This window comes from Odocoileus virginianus, chromosome 25, assembly GCF_023699985.2.
Source record: "Odocoileus virginianus isolate 20LAN1187 ecotype Illinois chromosome 25, Ovbor_1.2, whole genome shotgun sequence".
Lineage (NCBI taxonomy): Eukaryota > Metazoa > Chordata > Mammalia > Artiodactyla > Cervidae > Odocoileus > Odocoileus virginianus.
This window is the reverse complement of record NC_069698.1, coordinates 10,207,689-10,228,715: the sequence shown is the minus strand read 5'-3', so window position 1 is coordinate 10,228,715 and position 21,027 is coordinate 10,207,689. Positions and strand designations below refer to the sequence as shown.

The window sequence follows — 21,027 nt, the reverse complement described above, 5'->3', positions numbered from 1 at the left end:
AAGACACACACAAAAAAACTTTTCCCAGTCACAAGAGCATAAAACAAGAAATCAATAGCAGGAAGAAGTCTGAAAAGTTCAAAAAACTAGGAAGACTAAACAATGCGCTCCTGAAAATCAATTCGCTAAAGAAGAAACCAAAAGGAAGATCAAGAAGTATCTTGAAACAAGTGAATACATAAGCAAAAATTTCAAAATCCATGAAATGTTCTACAAGGGAAGTTAATAGCAATAAAAGCTACATTAAAAAACAAGAAAGAACTCCAATGAAAAACCTCACTTTACACCTCTTGGAACCAGAAAAAAATACAAATTAAGCCCAAAGTTAGCAGAAGGATAGAACCAATAAAGATCAGAGAAAAAGTAAATTAAAAAATAAGAAAAACAATAGAAAAGATCAAAACTAAGAGCTTATTTTTTAAAAAACAAACAAAACTGAAAAACCTGTAGCTGGACAAACCAAGAAAAAAATAAAGACTCAAATACAAACAGATCATCTAAAGACTACTATGAATAATTATATGCCAACAATATGGATAACCTATGGATAACCTAAGAGCCAGTCTATCCTAACAGAAATCAGTATTGAATATTCATTGAAAGGACTGATGCTGAAGCTGAAACTCCAATACTTTGGCCATCTGATGTGAAGAATTGACTGATATGAAGACCCTGATGCTGGGAAAGACTGAAGGTGAAGGGGAAGGGGAGGACAGAGGATGAGATGGTTGGATGCCATCATTGACTTGATGGACATGAGTTTGAGTAAGCTCTGGGAGTTGGTGATGGACAGGGAAGCCTGGTGTGCTGCCATCCATTGGGTCGCAGTCAGACACGACTGAGCGACTGAACTGAACTGGGGGGATAAAAAACCTACTGGCTGGACTAAGGGAAAAAAGACAGAAGACTTGTACTGGGCTGGCCAAAAAAGTTTGTTTAGGTTCAGGTTTTTTTCAGTACCATCTTATGGAAAAACCTGAACTTTCTGGCCAACAAAATAAATAAAATCATTACAACTGGTAGCACAGAAATACAAAGTATTATAAGTGATGATTACAAAAAGTTATACATCAACATATCATATAACCTAGAAGAAACGAACAAATAATTAGAAACATACAACCTACCAAAATGTATTATGAAAAAAAAGAAAATCTGAACAGATCAATAACAAATATAGACTGAATTAGTAATCAAAAACCTCCCAATACAGAAAAGTTCAGGACCAAATGGTTTCACTGGCAAATCTATCAAATAAGAATTAACGCCAATCTTTCTCAAACTCTTTCAAGAAGTTTACGAGGAAAGAACACTTCTTTAAAAGGCCATCACTAATACCAAAGCTAGATAAGGACAGTACAGTAAAAGAAAAATATAAATCAAATACTCCTGACACACAGGGATGCAAAAACTCTCATCAAATTATTAGGAAACCAAATTCCACAACACATTAAAAGAATCATACACCATGACCAAATGGGACTTATACAGAGATGCAAGAATGGTACACCATACAAGAATCAATCAATGTGATAAAGCACATAGGTAAAATGAAAGATAAAAATCATTTGATCCCTCAAAAGGTACAGAAAAAGCATTTAACAAAATTCAACATCCTTTCACTATAAAACTTGAAAACCTAGGTACGTATGGCTGATTCATGTCAATGTTTGGCAAAAAACAACACAATTCTGTAAAGCAATTATCCTTCAATTAAAAAATAAATTTAGAAAAAACCTGGGTATAGAAGGAACATAGTTCAACACAGTAAAGGTCAATATCACAAATGACAGCTAACATCATATGAAACACTGAAAGATTAAAAGCTTCTCCTCTAAAATGAAGAAAGGTACCCATTCTGATCACTCTTATTCAACACAGTACTGGAAATACTGGCTAGAAAAAATTAAATATGAAAAATAAATAAATAAAAGGAATCAATATCAGAAAGGAAGACATAAAATTGTCATCATTTGCAGATGATATGATCTTATAGAAAGAAAACCTTAAAAAAATCCAATCAAAAAAAAAAACTAATAAATGAATTCACTAAAGTTTGAGGATACAAAATCACCATACTACAATCAGTTGCATTTCTACACACAAATAATGAACTATCTGAAAGAGAAATTGAGGGAAAAAATCCCATTTAAAACTACAGCCAAAAAAAAAAAAAATTACAGCAAAAAGAATAAAATTATACTTAGATATAATCTAGAAGGAAACAAAGCTGTACACTGAAAACTATAAGACACTGATGAAAGAAAGTGAAGAAAACACAAATAAATGGAATGATATCTGTACTCATAGATGGGAAAAAGTCATATTGTTAAAATGTTCATCCTGTGCAAAGCAACCTGCAGATTCAAAGCAATCTCTATTAACATATCAATGGCCTTTTTCACAGAAAGAACAATCTTAAAAGTTTGCATGCAACCACTAAAGACCCCAAATAGCTAAAGCAATGTTGAGAAGGAAAAACAAAGCCAGAGGGATCACACTTCATGTTTCAAACTAAACTACAAAGCCACAATAATCAAAACAATATAGAAAAATAGACACATAAATGAATGAAACAGAATAGACAGCTAGAAATAAATCCATGCATATGTGGTCAACTCATGTATGACAAAGGGGCCAAGAATACACCGTGGGAAAAGTTTCCTCAATAACTGATGCTGGAAAAGCCTGACAGCCACATACAAAAGAATGAAACTGGACCAGTATCTCCTACCATATGCAAAAATCAACACAAAGCAGATGAAAGACTTACATGTATGACCTGAAACCATAAAATTTCTAGGAAAAAAACGTGAGAGTAAGCTGGTTTGGGCAGTGATTTTTTGGATTAAACGCCAAAACAAAAACAACAAGAGAAAATAAGTGGAACCGCAAAGCTGTACAGTAAAGAAAACTATCAACAAGATGAAAAGGCAACCGAAGGAGCAGGATTGAGTCATCTATCTCATAAGGAAGGTAATATTCAAAATACATGATGTATGAAGAATCCATACAACTCAACCAGAAAAATAGAACAATTTCATTAAAAAATGGGCACAGAAATGAACAGAAGTTTCTCCAAAGACTACAAGCAACCAACAGGAACATGAAAAGGAGCTCAACATGCACTAATCATCAGGGAAATGTATGTCAAAACCACAATGAAGTATAACTTCACAAATCCGAGAATGGCTATTACCGAAAGAGAAGAAACAAGGGTTGGAAAAGATACAGAGTGCTGTGGAAAGTTAGTACAGTCACTATGGAAAACAGTATGCATATACCTCAACAAATTAAAAATAGAACATATAGTCTAGATATTCCACTTCTGGGTGTCTATGCTTAGGAAACAAAATCACTACCTCAAAAAGATACACGTACCCCCATGTTCACTGAAGCATTATCTGCAATAACCAAGACATGGAAACAACCTAAGTGCACATCAATAGATGATGTATAAAGAAAATGTGACACACACACACAATGGGATATTTTTCAGTCAAAAAAGAAAAAGAAAAAGAAATCCTGCTATCTGTGACAACATTAAGGCGCCTTGAGGGCATTATGCTAAGTGAAATGAGACAAAGACAAATAGTGTACAATTTCACTTACATGGGGGAATCTAAATTTAAAAACAAACCAACACATGCATAGACACAGACAACAGGTTGGTGGTTGCTAGAGCCAGGAGCACAAAATGACTGCAGGTGGTAAAAAGGTACAAGTTTCCAGTTATTAAAAAAAAGTCTTGGGCATGCAAGGTACAGCATGATGACTATAGGTAATAACTAATAACAATAGTGTGCTGTATATTTGAAAGTTGCTAAGATAGTAGATCTTACAGGTTCTCATCACAAGAAAAAAAAATGTAACTACGTGTGGTGATGGATGTTAACTAAACTTACTGTGTTAATCATTTTGCAATATATACATATATGAGATCATTATGTTGTACATCTAAAACTAATACAATATTCTGTCAGTAACATATCAATAAAATTAATTCAGTTAAAAAAGACAAAATGAAAAACAATTGAGAAAGCAATTTGGTACTAATTAGAGTAGTCATAAAATTAATTAAATCTTTACCAACAATCTTCTCACCCATGATAATTATTAACAAAAAAACTCATTATGGTATTTAACTGGGTAAAAATTCTGAAAATAAAAAATTTTTAAATAAAAAACTATAAAATTATTAACCTACAGCCTTCTTTTATAGTATATGTAGCAATTACTACATTTTTAAAAGTATTTAACAACATAGAATACCAAATTTTATTGAAGTATAGTTGATTTACAACATTGTATTAATTTCTAGTGTAGAGCAAAGTGATTCAGTTATACATGTTATGTATATATTATTTTTCATACTCTTTTCCATTATGGTTTATCACAGGATACTGAATATAGCTCCCTGGCTAAATAGCAGGATAATGTTCTTTATCTACCCTATTATGCAATAGTATGTATCTGCTAATCTCAAACTTCTACTCCTTCCCCACTCCCTTAGAAATTTTTACATTTATAAAAGTACTAAAAAAAAATTAGCAAGAATAAATCAAGGATCCCTGTACAATAAAATATGAGATATACACTAAGTGACCTCAGGAAAATTGCAGAGTAGGAAACACCTACCCATGTTCTCACCGAGACAACACTGGCAGAATCGGATGAACTTTGGAATTCTGGAGTCTACTGAAGGCTTGTAACTTCTAGTGAAAAGGTTCAATAGTAACTTTGGTCAATTAAGACAATTTGGATGGTAGCAATTACCTATACCCAGCTCTGAGACAAGTAGCCAAGTCCAAGTTCTTAGAATAGTTTGCACAGGCTTACAATGACCAAGATGACCAATAAGGACCTTGTCTTTCAAATATTGGGAATCTGTATTCTGATCACTGATCGCTGTCTCTGACTATGGATAAGGAGACAGAGAGACGGGCAGCCTTTGCTGTAACAACCATCACCATGTTTCAACAGTCTCCCCATTCAGCTAAAACGACATGCAGGAGATTAAGAGAGCTAGCACCTATTTTGTTCTATTTGTTCCCTTCGTTTATTTCCTCCTTATGGGAAATAAATATTTAAGGACTAAGACATTAAAAAGTAATCACAGGTACAAGGAAATTTAGAAGGTCACAAACATGACCATGGAAAGACATAGGCTCAGAAAAGACCTTTTATTTACATATTAGGCTGATACCTGGAATGAGGACTTATTGCAACAATTTTAAAAACTAAGCAAACAAAGGGGAAAAACCCAGCAAATGCTGGGCAAGGAGGAGAACCTGGTTTTCAAACATCACATCTTATAAGATCCAAATGTCAAGTTTTCAACAACAATAAAAAAAAAAATCACAAGACATTCAAAGAAATAGGAAAGAATGGCCAATTCAAAGGAAAAAAAAACTAACCAAGAGAACCTGTCCCTGAAAAAAAAAAAGCAGATGGCAAATTCAATAAGCAAGGATATTAAAACATCTATCTTAAAGATCTTCAGGGACTTGCCCGGCAGTTCAACAGTTAAGACTTGAACTTCCAACGCAGGGAACGCAGGTTCAACCCCTGGTCAGGGAACTAAGATTCCCACAGGCTGCACAGCGTGGTGAAAAAAGAAAGACAAGACACAGACAGACAGACAGAAACTCTTTAACAAAATCAAGAAAATGATTTGTGACAAGATGAAAATATCAATAAAAGACGAACCAAAAGGAAATTCTGGAGCTAAAAATGTACAATAACTGAAATGAAAATTTTATTAGAGAGATTCAAAAGCTGATTTGAGCAGGCAGAAGAAACAGTTAGTGAACCTGAAAATATGACCATAAAAAGGACCAAATCTGAGGAACAGAAAGAAGAGAAACTTAAGAAAAGTAAACAGAACCTAAGGGACCTATGGGACACCGAGAAAGGGACTAATGTACTCATTGCTGGTGTCTCAGGGGAGAAGAGAGAGAAAAGGGCAAAGATATTATTGAAATAAATAATCACCAAAGAAGTCCAAATTTGATGAAAGACATGAATATAAATAGCCAAGAAACCCAAGGAACTAAGTGTAAACTGAATGAGACCTGTATCAAGAAATGTTATAATTAAACTGTTCAAAGACAAAGGCAAAAAGAGAACTCTTTCTTGAAAGCACAAAGAAAAATGTGACTCATCACACACAAAAGATCTTCAATAAGATTATGAGAAGATTTCTTATCAAAAACCACACTGGCCAAAAAACACTGAATTGGTAAATTCAAAGGAAAAAAAATCTGTCAACAAGGAATTCTATATCTGGCCATACTATCCTTCAAAACATGAGAACAAAATCAAGATATTCCAAGATAAACAAACCTACATAGCAATTAAAAAGCAGAGACATCACTTTACCGACAAAGGTCCACACAGTCAAAGTTACGGTTTTTCCAACACTCGTGTACGGATGTCAGAGCTGGGCCATAAAGAAGGCTGAGTGCCAAAGAATTGATGCTTTTGAACTGTGGTGCTGGAGGAGACTCTTGGAGAGTCCCTTGGACTGCAAGGAGATCAAATCAGTCAATCCTAAGGGAAATCAACCCCGAATACTCATTGGAAGGACTGATGCCGAAGTTCCAATACTCTGGCCACCTGATATGAAGAGTCAACTCACTGGAAAAAGACCCTAAATGAGGAGAAAGGCTGAGGCAAGATAGAAAAGAAGCAGGAGAGGATGAGATGGTTAGACAGTATCACCTACTTAAGGGACATGAATTTGAACAAACTTCAGGAGATAGTGGAGGACACAGGGAAAATTCTCAATAAAATACCCCAAATGGTTCATACTGCTATATATCCTAACTGCATGGTTCCTGGGATGCAAGGATGGTTCAACATACAAGAATCTATCAATATAATAGCCTGGTATGCCTCAGTCAATGGGGTCACAAAGAGTTGGACATGACTTGGTGACTGAACAACAACAATAATAAAGGCAAACTACAGCTGAGGAAAATCATTACCACTATAAGTAAAACCACCCCTATAAGAAAAACTGAAAATAACTGGTATAAATAAATCCATGGATAATTATAAAATCTACTATTACTATAACTCTGGTTTGTAATATGCCTGTTTGTTTTATACATGATTTAAGAAACTAATACATTCTTTAAATTATTACAATGAACACAACACATGAAGACATAATTTTATGACATCAATGATTTAAAGTATGTGAGGACAGAGCTATAAAGGAGCACAGTTCTGAATGTTACTGAAATTAAGCTGGTATAAATTCAAACATGGTTCCTGGGATGCAAGGATGGTTCAACATACAAGAATCTATCAAAATAATACACCACATTAACAGAATAAAAGAGGAAAACCACATGGTCATGTCAATTAATACCAAAAAAGTACTTCACAAAATTCAGTACCCTTTTCTGATGACTAAAAAATATAATTCAACAATCTAAGAATATAAATACCTACCTCATCATAGCAAAAATCATATATGAAAAACACACAGTAAACATCAAACTCAATGATGAACGTTGGACAGCTTTTCTTCTAGAAAAAGGAATAAGACAAGGATGCCCACTTTCACCACCTCTAGTCAACACAGTACTAGAAGTTCTAGCCAGAGAAATTATACAAGAAAAATAAACATAAAAGCATTGAAACTGGAAAGAAATACTTTGTGTTTACAGATGATATTATCTTGCATGTAGGAAACTCTAAAGATTACACACATACACAAACACAAAAAATGGTTAGAGTTAATAAACAAAAGAAGAAATTAAGAAAATAATTCTATTTACAATAGCTTCAAGAAGAGAAAAAAACAGCACTTAACCAAGGAGACAAAAGACTTGTAAAATGAAAATTATAAAACATGGCTAAAAGAAATTAAAGAAGATATTAATAAATGGAAACACAACCCATGTTCATGGATTAGAAGACTTAATATTGTTAAGATGTCAATACCACCTAAAGCAATGTACAGATCCAATGCAATCCTATCAAAACCACAGTGACATTTCTTGCAGAAATACAAAAACTTATCCTAAATGTATATACAACAAGAGCCAAAACAAACTTCAAAAAATTTGGAAGGATCAAACTCCCTGATTTCAAAACTCACTATAAAGCTACAATAATCCACACACACAGTACTAGCATAAAGACAAATATTGAGACCAATGGAATAGAATAGCACCCAGAAATAAAGCCAAGCATATATGGTCAAATGATTTTCAAATGGCTTCTAAGACCTTTCAATGGGGAAAGCACAGGTTTTTCAACAAATGATGCTGGAAAAACTGAATATCCACATGCAAAAGAATGAAGAAGGACCCTCAATACTCTTACACAAAAGTTAACTTAAAATGGATTAAAGGCCTAAAAGCATAAACTGAAACTATGAAACTCTTAGCATAAGGGAAAATGTTCAGAACATTGGATATGGGAGTATTTTCTTGGATATGACATCAAATAGAAACATAGATAAACTGGACTTCATCAAAATTAAAACTTCTGGGGGCTTCCCTGACGGTCCAGTGGTTGAGACTCCACGGCTCCACTGCAGTGGGCATGAGCTCAATCCCTGGTCACGGAACTAAGATCCTGCATGCCACATGGCATCACCAAAAAAAAATTTTTTTCAATTAAAAAAAAACTAAAACTTCTGTACATCAAATGGCAGCAACAATAGAGTAAAAAGGCAACTCACAAAATGGGAGATCTATCTGCAAATCATACTTTATGACAATATTAATATATATTAATATTCAGAATAGAGAGAACTTCTAAACTCACAAATAAAAACAACCTGATTCATCAATGGGCAAAGGAGTCGAATACACATTTCTCCAAAGAAGATACATGAATGGCCAATAAACACATGAGAAAGATGTTCAATAACACTAAAACCATGTCAAAACCACAATGAGATATCGGTTCACATCCACTGGGATGGCGATCATGTAAACACAGAAAGTATCAAGTGTTACAAAGGATGTGAAAAAAACCAGGACCCTTGTGTACTGCTGTGGCAATGTAAAATGATGCAGTTTTACATTTACAGAAAACAGTACGGTGGTTCTTCAAAAAATTAATAATAGGATTATATGATCCAGAAATTCCACTTTCAGAAATATACCCAAAAGAACTGAAAGTATATAGAAACAGATACATGTACACTGATGTTCATAACAGTGTTATTATTCACAATCACCTAAAGGTGGAAGCAACGCAGGTACCCACAGACATTTGTAGAAGACTCCAGAAAGGCAAAAAGCAATCAACACTTCAATTAGAAAAGTTCAGCCAGTTATCCTGGGTCTAATACCTCATTTAAAAAAAGTCATAAATTAAAACAGCAGCTGACTAACCTATTTTTATACTTCGGGATAAGGAGGTCTTCCCAAGAGCAAATCAAAACCAGGAGTCAAACACTGACAGATTTTACAAAATAAAACTTTTAAGTCTCAGTGCCACAGAAGTTACTATAAACAAAGTAAAATTACAAAAACAAACTTGAAAAAAATTTTTCCAACACATATAACAAAGAGATAATACCTTTCATAAGAGTTCTTACAAATTAGTAAGAAACAAATGAAACACCCCAATACACACAAGACTTAAGAGAAAACTCATGTTAAGAAATACAAAATCCGGGGCTTCCCTGATGGTTCAGAGGTAAAGAATCTGTCTGCAAAAGGAGACATAGGTTTGATCCCTGATCCAGGAGGATCCCTCAGGCCTTGGACAACTAAGTCTGTGCACCACAACTACTGAGCCTGTGCTCCACTGCGCGTGAGCCACAACTGCGTGGCCCACATGCCGCAACGACTAAAGCCTGTGCACCCTAGGGCCTGGGCTCCACAACGAGAAGCCACGTGCCGAGACCGGAGAGCAGCGCCCACTTGCCACAACTAGAGAAAGCCTGCGTGCAGCAAGCAAGACCCAGAACAGCTAAAAACAAATACATAAATAACGTTCTAAAAGAGAAATACAAAATCCATCTTCACTAAAATGAGAAATGACTGAAATGAAAACAATTACGTTTATTTCTGCCAACAAGTCATAAAACAATTTCAATGATAAGACCTAACTCTGGTTAAAATGCAGGAGAATGGCACTAAGGATTTACAAGAATAAATAGACAAAGACATATTAATATCATTCAGTTCAGTCGCTCAGGAGTATCCAACTAGTTGCAACCACATGGACTGCAGCACACCAGGCTTCACTGTCCATCACCAACTCCCGGAGCTTGCTCAAACTCATATCTATAGAGTTGGTGATGCCATCCAACCATCTCATCCTCTGTCGTCCCCTTCTCCTCCTGCCCTCAATCTTTCCCAGCATCAGGGTCTTTCCCAGTGAGTCAGTTCTTCGCATCAGGTGGCCAAAGTATTGGAGCTGCACCTTCTGCATCAGTCCTTCCAATGAACATTCAGGACTGATCTCCTTCAGGACTGACTGGTTTGATCTTGCAGTCCAAGGGACTCTCAAGAGTCTCCTCCAACACCACAGCTCAAAAGCATCAATTCTTCGGTGCTCAGCTTTCTTTATCGTTCAACTCTCATATCCATATATGACTACTGGAAAAACCATAGCTTTGACTAGACGAACTGTGTCAACAAAGCAATGTCTCTGCTTTTAAATATGATGTCTAGGTTGGTCATAACTTTTCTTCCAAGGAGCAACCGTCTTTTCATTGCATAGCTGCAGTCACCATCTACAGTGATTTTGGAGTCCAAGAAAATAAAGTCTAGTCTCTCAGTGTTTCCACTGTTTCACCATCTATTTGCCATGAAGTGACAGGACCAGATGCCATGATCTTAGTTTTCTGGATGCTGAGTTTTAAGTCAGCCTTTTCACTCTCCTCTTTCACTTCCATCAAGAGGCTCTTTAGTTCCTTTTTGCTTTCTTCCATAAGGGTGGTGTCATTTGTATATCTGAGATTATTGATATTTCTCCTGGCAATCTTGATTCCAGCTTGTGCTTCATCCAGCCTGGCATTTCGCATGATATATTCTGTATATATGTTAAAAAAGCAGAGTGACAATATACAACCTTGACATACTCCTTTCCCAGTTTGGAACCAGTCCATTGTCCCATGTCCAGTCCTAACTGTCATTTCTTGACCTGCATACAGGTTTCTCAGGAGGCAGGTATGGTGGTCTGGTATTCCCATCTCTTTAAGAATTTTCCACTGTTGTGATCCACACAGTCAAAGGCTTTGGCATAGTCAATAAAGCAGAAGTAGATGTTTTTCTGGAACTCTCTTGCTTTTTTGATGATCCAATGGATGTTGACAATTTAATCTCTGCTTCCTCTGCCTTTTCTAAATTCAGTTTGAACATCTCGAAGTTCACGGTTCAGGTTTTGTTGAGGCCTGGCTTGGAGAATTTTGAGCATTTCTTTACTAGCATGTGAGATGAGTGCAATTGTGTGGTAATTTGAGCATTCTTTGGCGTTGCCTTTCTTTGGGTTTGGAATGAAAATTGACCTTTTCCAGCCCTGTGGCTACCGCTGAGTTTTCCAAATTTGCTGGCATACTGAGCACAGCACTTTCACAGCATCATCTTTCAGGATTTGAAATAGCTCAACTGGAATTCCATCACCTCCACTAGCTTTGTTCGTAGTGATGCTTCCTAAGGCCCACTTGACTTCACACTCCAGGATGTCTGGTTCTAGGTGAGTGATCACACCATCATGCTTATCTGGGTCTTTCAGATCTTTCTTTGTATAGTTCTTCTGTGTATTCTTGCCACCTCTTCTTAATATCTTCTGCTTCTGTTAGGTCCCTACTAACTGTGTACTAACTGACTATGTACTAACTATGTACTACTAACTGACATCCCCGAGCTTTTAAACCATTTTTTTCTTATGTACAGCCACCACATGAGCCTCTCTAGTACTCTGCTACAAAGTCAATCAGTCATGTCCAACTCTTTGTGACCGTGTGGACTGTAGCCTACCAGGCTCCTCTGTCCATACAATTCTCTAGGCAAGAACACTGGAGTGATTGCCATGCCCTCCTCCAAAGGGTCTTCCCCACCCAGGGACTGAACCCGCGTCTCAGGCATCTCCTGCACTGGCAGGTGGGTCTACCACCTTTACCAGCAGTGCCGCCTGGCACTGCTGCTTTCCATTTCTCCTATTGGTTCAGTTAAGCCATGTACCAATTCAGCAACCTCGTATCATTGTTTTGGTCAGGAATGCATACAATCACTCATTCAGCAGATGTTTAGTGACTAGGCAGAGTTCTAGAATCTACGCATAAAAACAACAAAAAAAGCAAAGAAGAAGGGATGGATGGATCGATGGAGAAACAGATGGGTGGACAGCACAAAGAAAGATGAGGAATAGACACATGTCAGGGGAATGAATTTCAATTAGAAAAGATGCAGTAGGTAACTAAATTTTCATTACAAGTCTACATTCATTTTCCCAAAACACAAGTAAAGTGACCAGTACTTTCTGAAACTGACTCTTAACTATGGGCTGCTGGTTCCCATAGCGATTCCAGTCACCAGGGGAGAAAAGTTAACACTAGTTATTTCGCAGTAACACATTTGTCCCAGGGGAGAACAGAAGAAGGCTCATGAGAATAAGTGCACAGTTTATTTTGAGTAGAGTTGTCACTAAACATACCTTTCAGATAAAAAGAAGCTCTTGTGAGGATTTAGATTGTGACAAGATTCTAGGCTGCCATCAGATGATGAAGGAAGCTGCTCTGATTGCAAGTTGTCTGTATCACCCAAACTGGCCTCAGTGACAGAGGAGGTCGTTATGTATTTTCTTCCTAACTTCGTTCCCAGGACATTCGTCAATATAACTCTGGGTATCCTGTCATATAAAATAACAAACACTGTACTACACTGAAATTTGCAGTAAAAAAAAATTCTAGGAAGTTGAAGTTTCAAACATTTTCAACTTGGCATAAGTAAGCTATTAGAATTATACCATCTTGGAAATCAACCCATAAATACTCAAAATTTTGGATGAACACTTTTTTTTTTGTTTCTGGAAGTACTTATATCTTATAAACTGGCATAGATTGGCCTGCCACTATATGGCTTTAACTATACTAGTGGATGCTATTGGAACTGCTTAAAATTTTAGCCAATTTTTCTCAAAAAACAAAAAAAAAAAAAAAAGGTTTTTCTTTTCCAATATTTATTAAAAATACAGAAACTACAAACCAATTTAAAAAAAATCTTTTTCTCTTTCAACAGAAAGGGACTTGGTAAAAAATAACATATTCATAATTGGCAAATGATAAATGCTAAATCCAACAAGAAAGACATCATTCAGGCTGCATCTATGGTAATGACAGATTCCTTAAGAGAAACAGCACATATAGTGATGGTAATAAATATGCTTTACATAATAGCACCAGGAAAAAGTGTCAACAAAATTAATGTTTAGAAAAGTAAAGTGTAATTTTTAAATTGGTGGGATTCATATAAAAACTAGGAATGCAAGCCTGGTATCTTCTTAAACAGAAGAGGATGGCCTAACCTTCTCCTGGTTAGCCAGCTGTTATTATGAACAACTGATACTCTTTGCCACACTACAACGACGTCTTTAAGGCAAATATCTGACCCTGAACTGACAGGCCTAGACCAAATTATCGTGATTTTTAGAATCTGTGTTACCATTTTCTTTAAGTCTTCCTATCTCCTGTTTATGAGATGTCTCCCCCGACTGTCACTTGTAGCACTTTACTGACATTTTGTGAGAAATAACAGGTAACACCTAGAAAGGACCAAAGTACTTTTGTTTAAGTAAACAATGTGAGCTTCCCTGTATTGTGCCGCATTTGCTATACCACTCAGAGGTACCCTTCAATGTTCAGTATAGAATAGAAGCACTGTGTTCTTTTCAGTATGTTCCCGACCATGTAGAATTTCAGATCCTAGGAGAACTGTAAAATAATTCAGTCTCCTCTCTATTTTAAACATGTAGAACTCAAAGCTCATAAAAGTTAAATGGTTGCCCAAGTATACGCAACTCTAGCTCCTAGAAGAACCTGGGCTTTTGGGTTTTTTAAATTTATTCCGTTACACTGCATTTTCAATACTAACTTGCCACAGCATCCAGATAACTTGAGTTTCTCTGTAGATACTTTAGGAATCCTTAAATATATCCATTTCCAGCACAACCTCCACAAAAATGTACTGGGTTGACTAACCAGTATATGATTAAAACAAGGCTAGGTAAATACAACTCTCTGAACTCAAGAGTTTGAGCGAAGGAAGAAAGGAAATAAAGTAAGCCATTTAGCACAATCACGAATTGTGGAGAGTGAAGAACAAAGACATTTGTCTTTCTCCTCTCATGATTTAAGCCTCTAAGAACCCTATTACTACTGTCTGCTTTGCATATCTGATGCCTGACAGAACCCCCCGTAAAGTCCTGGACTTGAAGTAGGAATGAAGACAACAAAGGACCAGTAAGGCGTCTCAATATTTCTTCTGCCTGACCTCACACTAGGAATTGCTGTGAAATGAATAAAGAAAACTCAACTGCAGTTCTCAATCTTTAAGGAGAATGTAGGAATATCAGAAGAGAGAATTTTATTCAAATAAGAACTATTTTTCTTCAAATCAGTCAGTTCAGTCGAGTCCAACTCTTTCCGACCCCATGGAATGCAGCACGCCAGGCTTCCCTGTCCATCACCAACTCCTGGAGCTTACTCAGACTCACGTCCCTCAAGTCGGTGATGCCATCCAACCATCTCATTCTCTGTCGTCCCCTTAAATTTTACTTCCTTTTAAGAAATGAGAGAATTCGATACACGAGTTGATAGCTCATTTTAAGAATTGATGATATACACTTCATGGTCCCCTACATTAGTAGTTCATAACAAAATAATTCAAGAACTGTAGTATTTAAAATAAAATGTGGAGGACAGAAGAAGAAATATCAAAAACAAAACATCAGCTATAATTCACTTGTTTAAATGCCTGACTATAGTATGTTTAAGAATGTTTTTAAATGTTGAGTCCCTAAAGAAAACTCCAAATAGGAGAGAAAAAGTCCATAGAAGCATAGTTCTCTACAAAGTACTGAAGAGAATAATCAGCAAAAATAAGCAAACAAAAAAATTTACAAATATCACCAAGGAAAAGAATAATTATAAAGATCAGAATTCTCTTTTGAATATAGAATGATCATTCTATTCTATTATGGTTTGTTTTGCTGCTAGATTGTTGAAGAAACAAAAAGCAGAGCTATGAAAAAAGAACCTTAGAGGGTAAATGAGAATTTTTAAGCTAAACAAATAGTTTAAAAGTCTTTCCTAGAAGACAAAAATTTGAAAATTGTCCCAAAATCCATTTGAAAAGATTATACACAAAACTACAACAGAACCCACAGCTCTAAAGGACAAAAGCCCTAAAGGGCCTCTGAAGCTACCGGAAGGCTCAAGGAGCTAACTCAGTATGTTTACCATGGCAGACCTTTCAATCAGAAAGCATTCTACTACTGTGAACAAATGCCACAAGAAAAAAATTAAAAATAAGAATATTTAAAGGTTAATGAATTCAATATCATGCAAAATATGTAATAAAGTCCAATTCCTACTTTACTTATGAAAAAAGTTAAAGGTCAGAAATATGAAAAGCAGTATGGGCAGAGAGGTAGTTAAGAGCAAGAGTCAAACACAGGGTGAAGTGTTTCAACTTCAACTAGTAATTATATACCCTTAGGTCGGGTACTTACCATAATTTATGCCTCATCACTGATCTCCTCATCTCTAAGATGTGGAGAATGGTAATATCTACCTTAAAAATGATTAAGATTAAATGAAATAAAAGATGTAAAGCAATTAGCACAAGTTCTGGCACATAGTCAATATATAATAAATGGAAGTTCACTTTAATCTTCCTACTATTGAAGTCTTCCCCAAACTTATAAATTATCTTTTCAATTAGCATTTAATTGTCATAATTTATCATGCTCTGCTCTGCAATCTTAATGAAAACATCTTCTTAGAAAAGCATATAATTAAATAGTTAGCAATACCTATAGTACTCCTAGCTCTTCATAACACACACCATAGCCCAAATATCTTTCTTTAATTATTTACAACTTAATGTAATTTGGGTGCCTTGAAGAAATAGAGTTTTGTGTGACAACCTTACAGAATACAAATCTATAAAGTGATAACTAAGTTCATAATATCTAAACAGTCTTTTGATATACAATTTATAAATTAGCACTACCATGGAAATTCTAGGGCTAGCCAGCAGTACAAAAGATTATGAACATTAACAAGAAATATATAAAAGTGTATACTTCATCTCTTATACTATCTCAACATAGCTGGAAGGACTGAAAGTTGCCATTTCACACAGTCCATTCAATTTTTTTCCCAAGTACACAAATAGTATCAGTAAGTAAAACAGATTTAATTTTACTTACTAATATTATAAAAGTGAAAGTGTTAAGTCACTCAGTTGTGTCCAACTCTTTGTAACCCCGTGGACAGTAGCCTGCCAGGCTCCTCGGTCCATGGAATTCTCCAGGCAAGAATACTGGAGTGGGTGGTCATTCCCTTCTCCAGGGGATTGTCCTGACCCAGGGATTGAACTTAGGTCTCCTACACTGCAGGCAGATTCTTTACCGCCTGAGCCACCAGGAAAGCCTTAATATTATGCTGAAAGCACATTTCAAAACATAATATGCGAAACCAAAGAAGAACCAAATTTTGTAACACAGTGAAATGAAGCAGAAAGTATATTGGCCTGAGAAATAATATCATTTATTGAATGTGTCTCTATACACATTCTGGTCCTTAATTGTTTCAATTACAAATTATGAGTTCCACCCCACATATAAGTAGCAAGGTAAATATAAGACTGAAGTAAAAAAATGGGAGAAAACTTTGAAAATCTGATAGGAGCTATTAAGAGATCCTTGATGTTAAGAGCAAATTTTTAAAGAAATGGAACCCTTGTTGACAGACAACATAATTGCATCTGGCATTAAAGCTATAAATAACAAGTAAAAAAAATAACAATACTAATTTATTTTTATTTTGCTGCAATTTAGATGAACATTTTGCTAAAATTGTGCTGTGGCATTTTAATAGGGTTTCTGTAAATCTATTCTTATCCCAGATGGTATCATTCAAAATACTACTTTCTAAATCAGTTTAAGCTACATAAAATTTTTTTTAATTTTTCAATTACCTTCTTAAAATAATACACAAATTTTCTAAATTTACCCTTCTCTTTTACTAAGCAATATTGTAAATGAATAAAGTATTACTCAATTAAACCATTGCTGGCTTAAATAAGTCTTAAGGTTACAGGAATAACAGGGTGTCCAAAAAGTCATACCATCACAATATTTGGAATATGTAAATCTTTTAAACTTCAAACATATATAAACTTAAGAAAAACACAGATAAATATAATTACACCATTTAGGGAAATCCCAAGAACCAGGAGTTAACTTTTTTTAACAGAATATTGTACACTGTCTCAGTATTACTCTAATAATCTCTGGTGTTAATCAATGAAGACAAGATAAAGACGGTTTACCTGCTCAAAAGTTTTGCATGTATCTCCCACTAGGTTCTTTCTTGCCTACTGACCAAGGCTTATATTCTCCCAAGAAAACAGATATGAGCCACATATGGAGATAAAACCTAAACTAAAATATGGTTTATTTATTTTAAAAGAAATGTGTGTATCCCACACACTGCTAGCTTGACATTTCTAAAACTCTTGACTCTTTCCTTCATTATTTAACAAGATTGATTGGGATCACGTATTTTCTGTTTTTGTTCTCAACTTTATCCAGAAATTAAAAGGCTAAATTGTCTTCATTAAAGGGCAACATACTTAGATCACTACCTTTAGATCCCAGAATGTACTTTTCTGTACACCAGAAACCATTACAACATTGTAAATCAACTATACGCCAATATAAAATTTTAAAATTACTTAAAAATAAGTACATGAAACTTAAAAAAAAAAAGAAGAAGAAGCCATTGTTGGGAATGAATAAGTAATTTTGGTTTACTTGGTAGTTAAATTTGAAGTTAAAATTAAGAACCAAACAAGTTTTTTTTCCTTTCATCTTTATGAAATAATGACATCTTAGCCAAGTAAAATGAAAATAAGACAAACAATATCATGTCAAAGTTAAGCAAAGACTGAAGAAAGTCTAAGTCTACTATTCTTGATAGCAAGTTCCACACAGAAAACATCTATCCAAACCTATACCCTAAAAAGCTCTCCAATTTTCTTATTTGAAGCTTATAATATCTCTTTTCCTGTCTGAGACCAAAATTACAGAGCAGATAATTGGTCTGGATGGAGGAAAAGACATTTCAATCAAAGAGACTGGAAACATAACTCTGCCAAGTAATCTCAGCAAACATTTATTGAGAATTCAGTATGTGCCCAGTACTGTGCAAGGAAAAAATAATAAAATGTAGTCTCTGCCCTTATGAAGCTTATAGTAAGGGAGGCAGAGAAATCACATTAAGTGTGATTGGTGCTATGATATGGAATAGGCAGCTTCCCCAAAGAAAGGGATCAAATGCAGATGTGGCAGCTGGAATTGAAGAAGGCTTCCCAAGAAGATGGAAATGAGTTCAGTGTTAAAGACCAGTATCAGTCAATAAAGGGGAAAAGGAAATTCTTCCCAAAATAAGAGAACAAAAAGCATGAGCTCACAGGTATAAAACAACATCATACATTCAGTGAGCTACCAGCAGTCCCCTAATTCTAAAGCACAGTACTGAATGTGGAAGAATAGACAGACACAAACCTAGAGACAATCAAGGTGCAACCATTATGAATGTTGTAATGCCAAGGTAAAGTCTGAACTTTATCCTAAAGATTATCTGGAGCCACAGAAAGATGTTAAATAGTAGAGTGACACATAACATCTTCATACTTCAGCAACAATATGGTGAAATAACCAAGAAGAAAAAAAAAGACTATGCACAGGAAGCCCAATAAAATTACGATCAAAGTAATAAAGGCATACGGTTATCAGGGTTTGAACTGAGGCAGTGGTGATAAAGAGGAAGAAAAGATCATTTGAAGACAGATTTAGGAGGTAAAAATAATTAGACTTGATAAATGATTCGATACAAAGGCTAAGGAAAAAACAGGAGCCAGGACAATTTCTAAGTTCTAATATGAAGAACTAAGTGTAAAAAGGAGTCATATATTCAGACAGGGAGGAGATACAGAAAAAGGAACAAGTTTGAAAACAAAGATGATTCACTCACTTTGAAACAAGCTAAACCTAGGACACCTGGAGCTGAGGGTAGTTCATCTGAGTAAGGGAACAGAAACACACACATAGAGTAAAAAAACAAATTAGAACCTTATCGGGACTCTATTTCACATTATATTCAAGTTTCCTGAACACATAACCTAGCTGCTAACAATCTCTGGTGAGAAAAACTATTCTGGGGGATGAAACATTACACTGTTCTAATCATAGTATTCTAATTCAAAAAGGTTCTAATTCAAAAGACATGGGATGAGGAGATGGATGTCATCTGGAGGACAGCTGGAGCTTCTTCTCAAAAGAACCAAAGGGATTGGAAGGGCCATCCCTTTAACTAGCACCCTTTATTTAGATCTAGCAGCACAGTAAAGGCATAGCTCACCTGTACTAAGGAGGAAAAACATTGGGCTTCAGGACAAAGAGAGTACATTGCTTCTTTATAAATTACTAAAGCTGAGAGTCTAAGATTTGGGGTACTTCAGAAAGTTTAATTTACATCAGGTATGATACAGTACAGGAATTCTTGCTACATAGCTTTTCATGTTTTTGCATTTTTTAAAAGAAGTGTCCTTTAAAAAAAAAAAGAAGTACTGCACAATACTATGTTCAGATGTTCTGACAGAGTTCTACTTTAATTTTTAAAATAATTGTGTTGAAAGTCACCAACTTTCAGCTAGATCTTGGCTTAAAGCACTTGTAAATTGCTTTCCAGGGACTTACCCGGTGGTCCACTGGCTAAGACTGCACTCCCAGTGCAAGGGGCCTGATTCAATTCTTGACCAGGGAACTAGATCCCACATGCCACAACTAAGACCCAGCACAGCCAAATAAATGAATAAAAAATAAATATTAATAGTACTGCTAAAAAAAATTGCCATTAAGGTTACAGACCAAATAATCAAAGCACCATCTAGCTAATGACAGGCTATTCTAATTGAAACTAAATACTTCCCCTAAAAAAATAATTTTCATTTAAGGGTTAAAACTTTAAATGGAAATACATTAAAAACATTATGTTATAGGTCACAAATTCCCAGAGCTAATTTCAAATTTTCAGTCCCAAACTTCACATACAATTTTTTTAAAAAATATAGAACAACATGGATCTTGTTAGCTTTCAAAATTAAACTGCATATTTATTATTAAAAATCTGGGAGTAATATTTCAAAATCATCTCCTGTTTTTAAAAATGCATGTAAAATACAAGAAAGCTCACAAAGTAAAAAGTGGTAAGGACCTAGATTAAACAATATTTAAAAAGCATGTTAAAGATGCTTGGCATGCTGCAGTCCAGGAAGTCACAAAGAGTCAGATGCAATTAAGCAACTGAACAACAGTAAATGTTAAAAGATGCAGAGAATTAAAAAGATCCATAGATAGACAGACATACTTGTTTTTTAGTTTTTCTTTTCATCTTTAACATACCTTTGAGATAATATTTAGGTCCTTACCAAACAAAATCTAGGTCTTTATCTACCTGTCTATATCTAGTTCTTGATTTTATATATGTGAATCTTTAAAAATATGTATATGTGAATCAAATTATTAAAAGTACTAACTTTTATTTGTTAGTACTATTTGTACTATTTGTTTTAAAAGTAATTCTAACCCAATTGATTTAACGAACTGTAGAGTCATTAACTTTGTAAATTAAGATTGTCAGCTTTAAGATTTGAGGGAGTCACACGTGTATATGCCGATTTTCTTAAAGATCATTTCCAACAATCTTATTTTTAAGATCATTGGACTTAAAGTACTTTCAGTGCAGTAAGCTGAACA

At 35.1% G+C, this 21,027-nt stretch overlaps 1 protein-coding gene across 5 annotated transcripts in view; it reads right to left on the bottom strand.

Annotated features, from left to right (window-relative positions):
- The window catches only part of SENP7 (SUMO specific peptidase 7), a 155,467-nt gene that overhangs the window by 59,266 nt on the left and 75,174 nt on the right, over positions 1-21,027 (bottom strand). For 3 of the 5 annotated variants that reach the window (XM_070454958.1, XM_020896784.2, XM_070454959.1), the window contains one exon: positions 12,637-12,831. The exons of the other annotated variants lie outside the window; for them this stretch is intronic. In XM_070454958.1, coding sequence (XP_070311059.1) covers positions 12,637-12,831 — 195 coding nt within the window. The remainder of the gene's footprint in view (positions 1-12,636; positions 12,832-21,027) is intronic. 5 annotated transcript variants of the gene reach the window in all.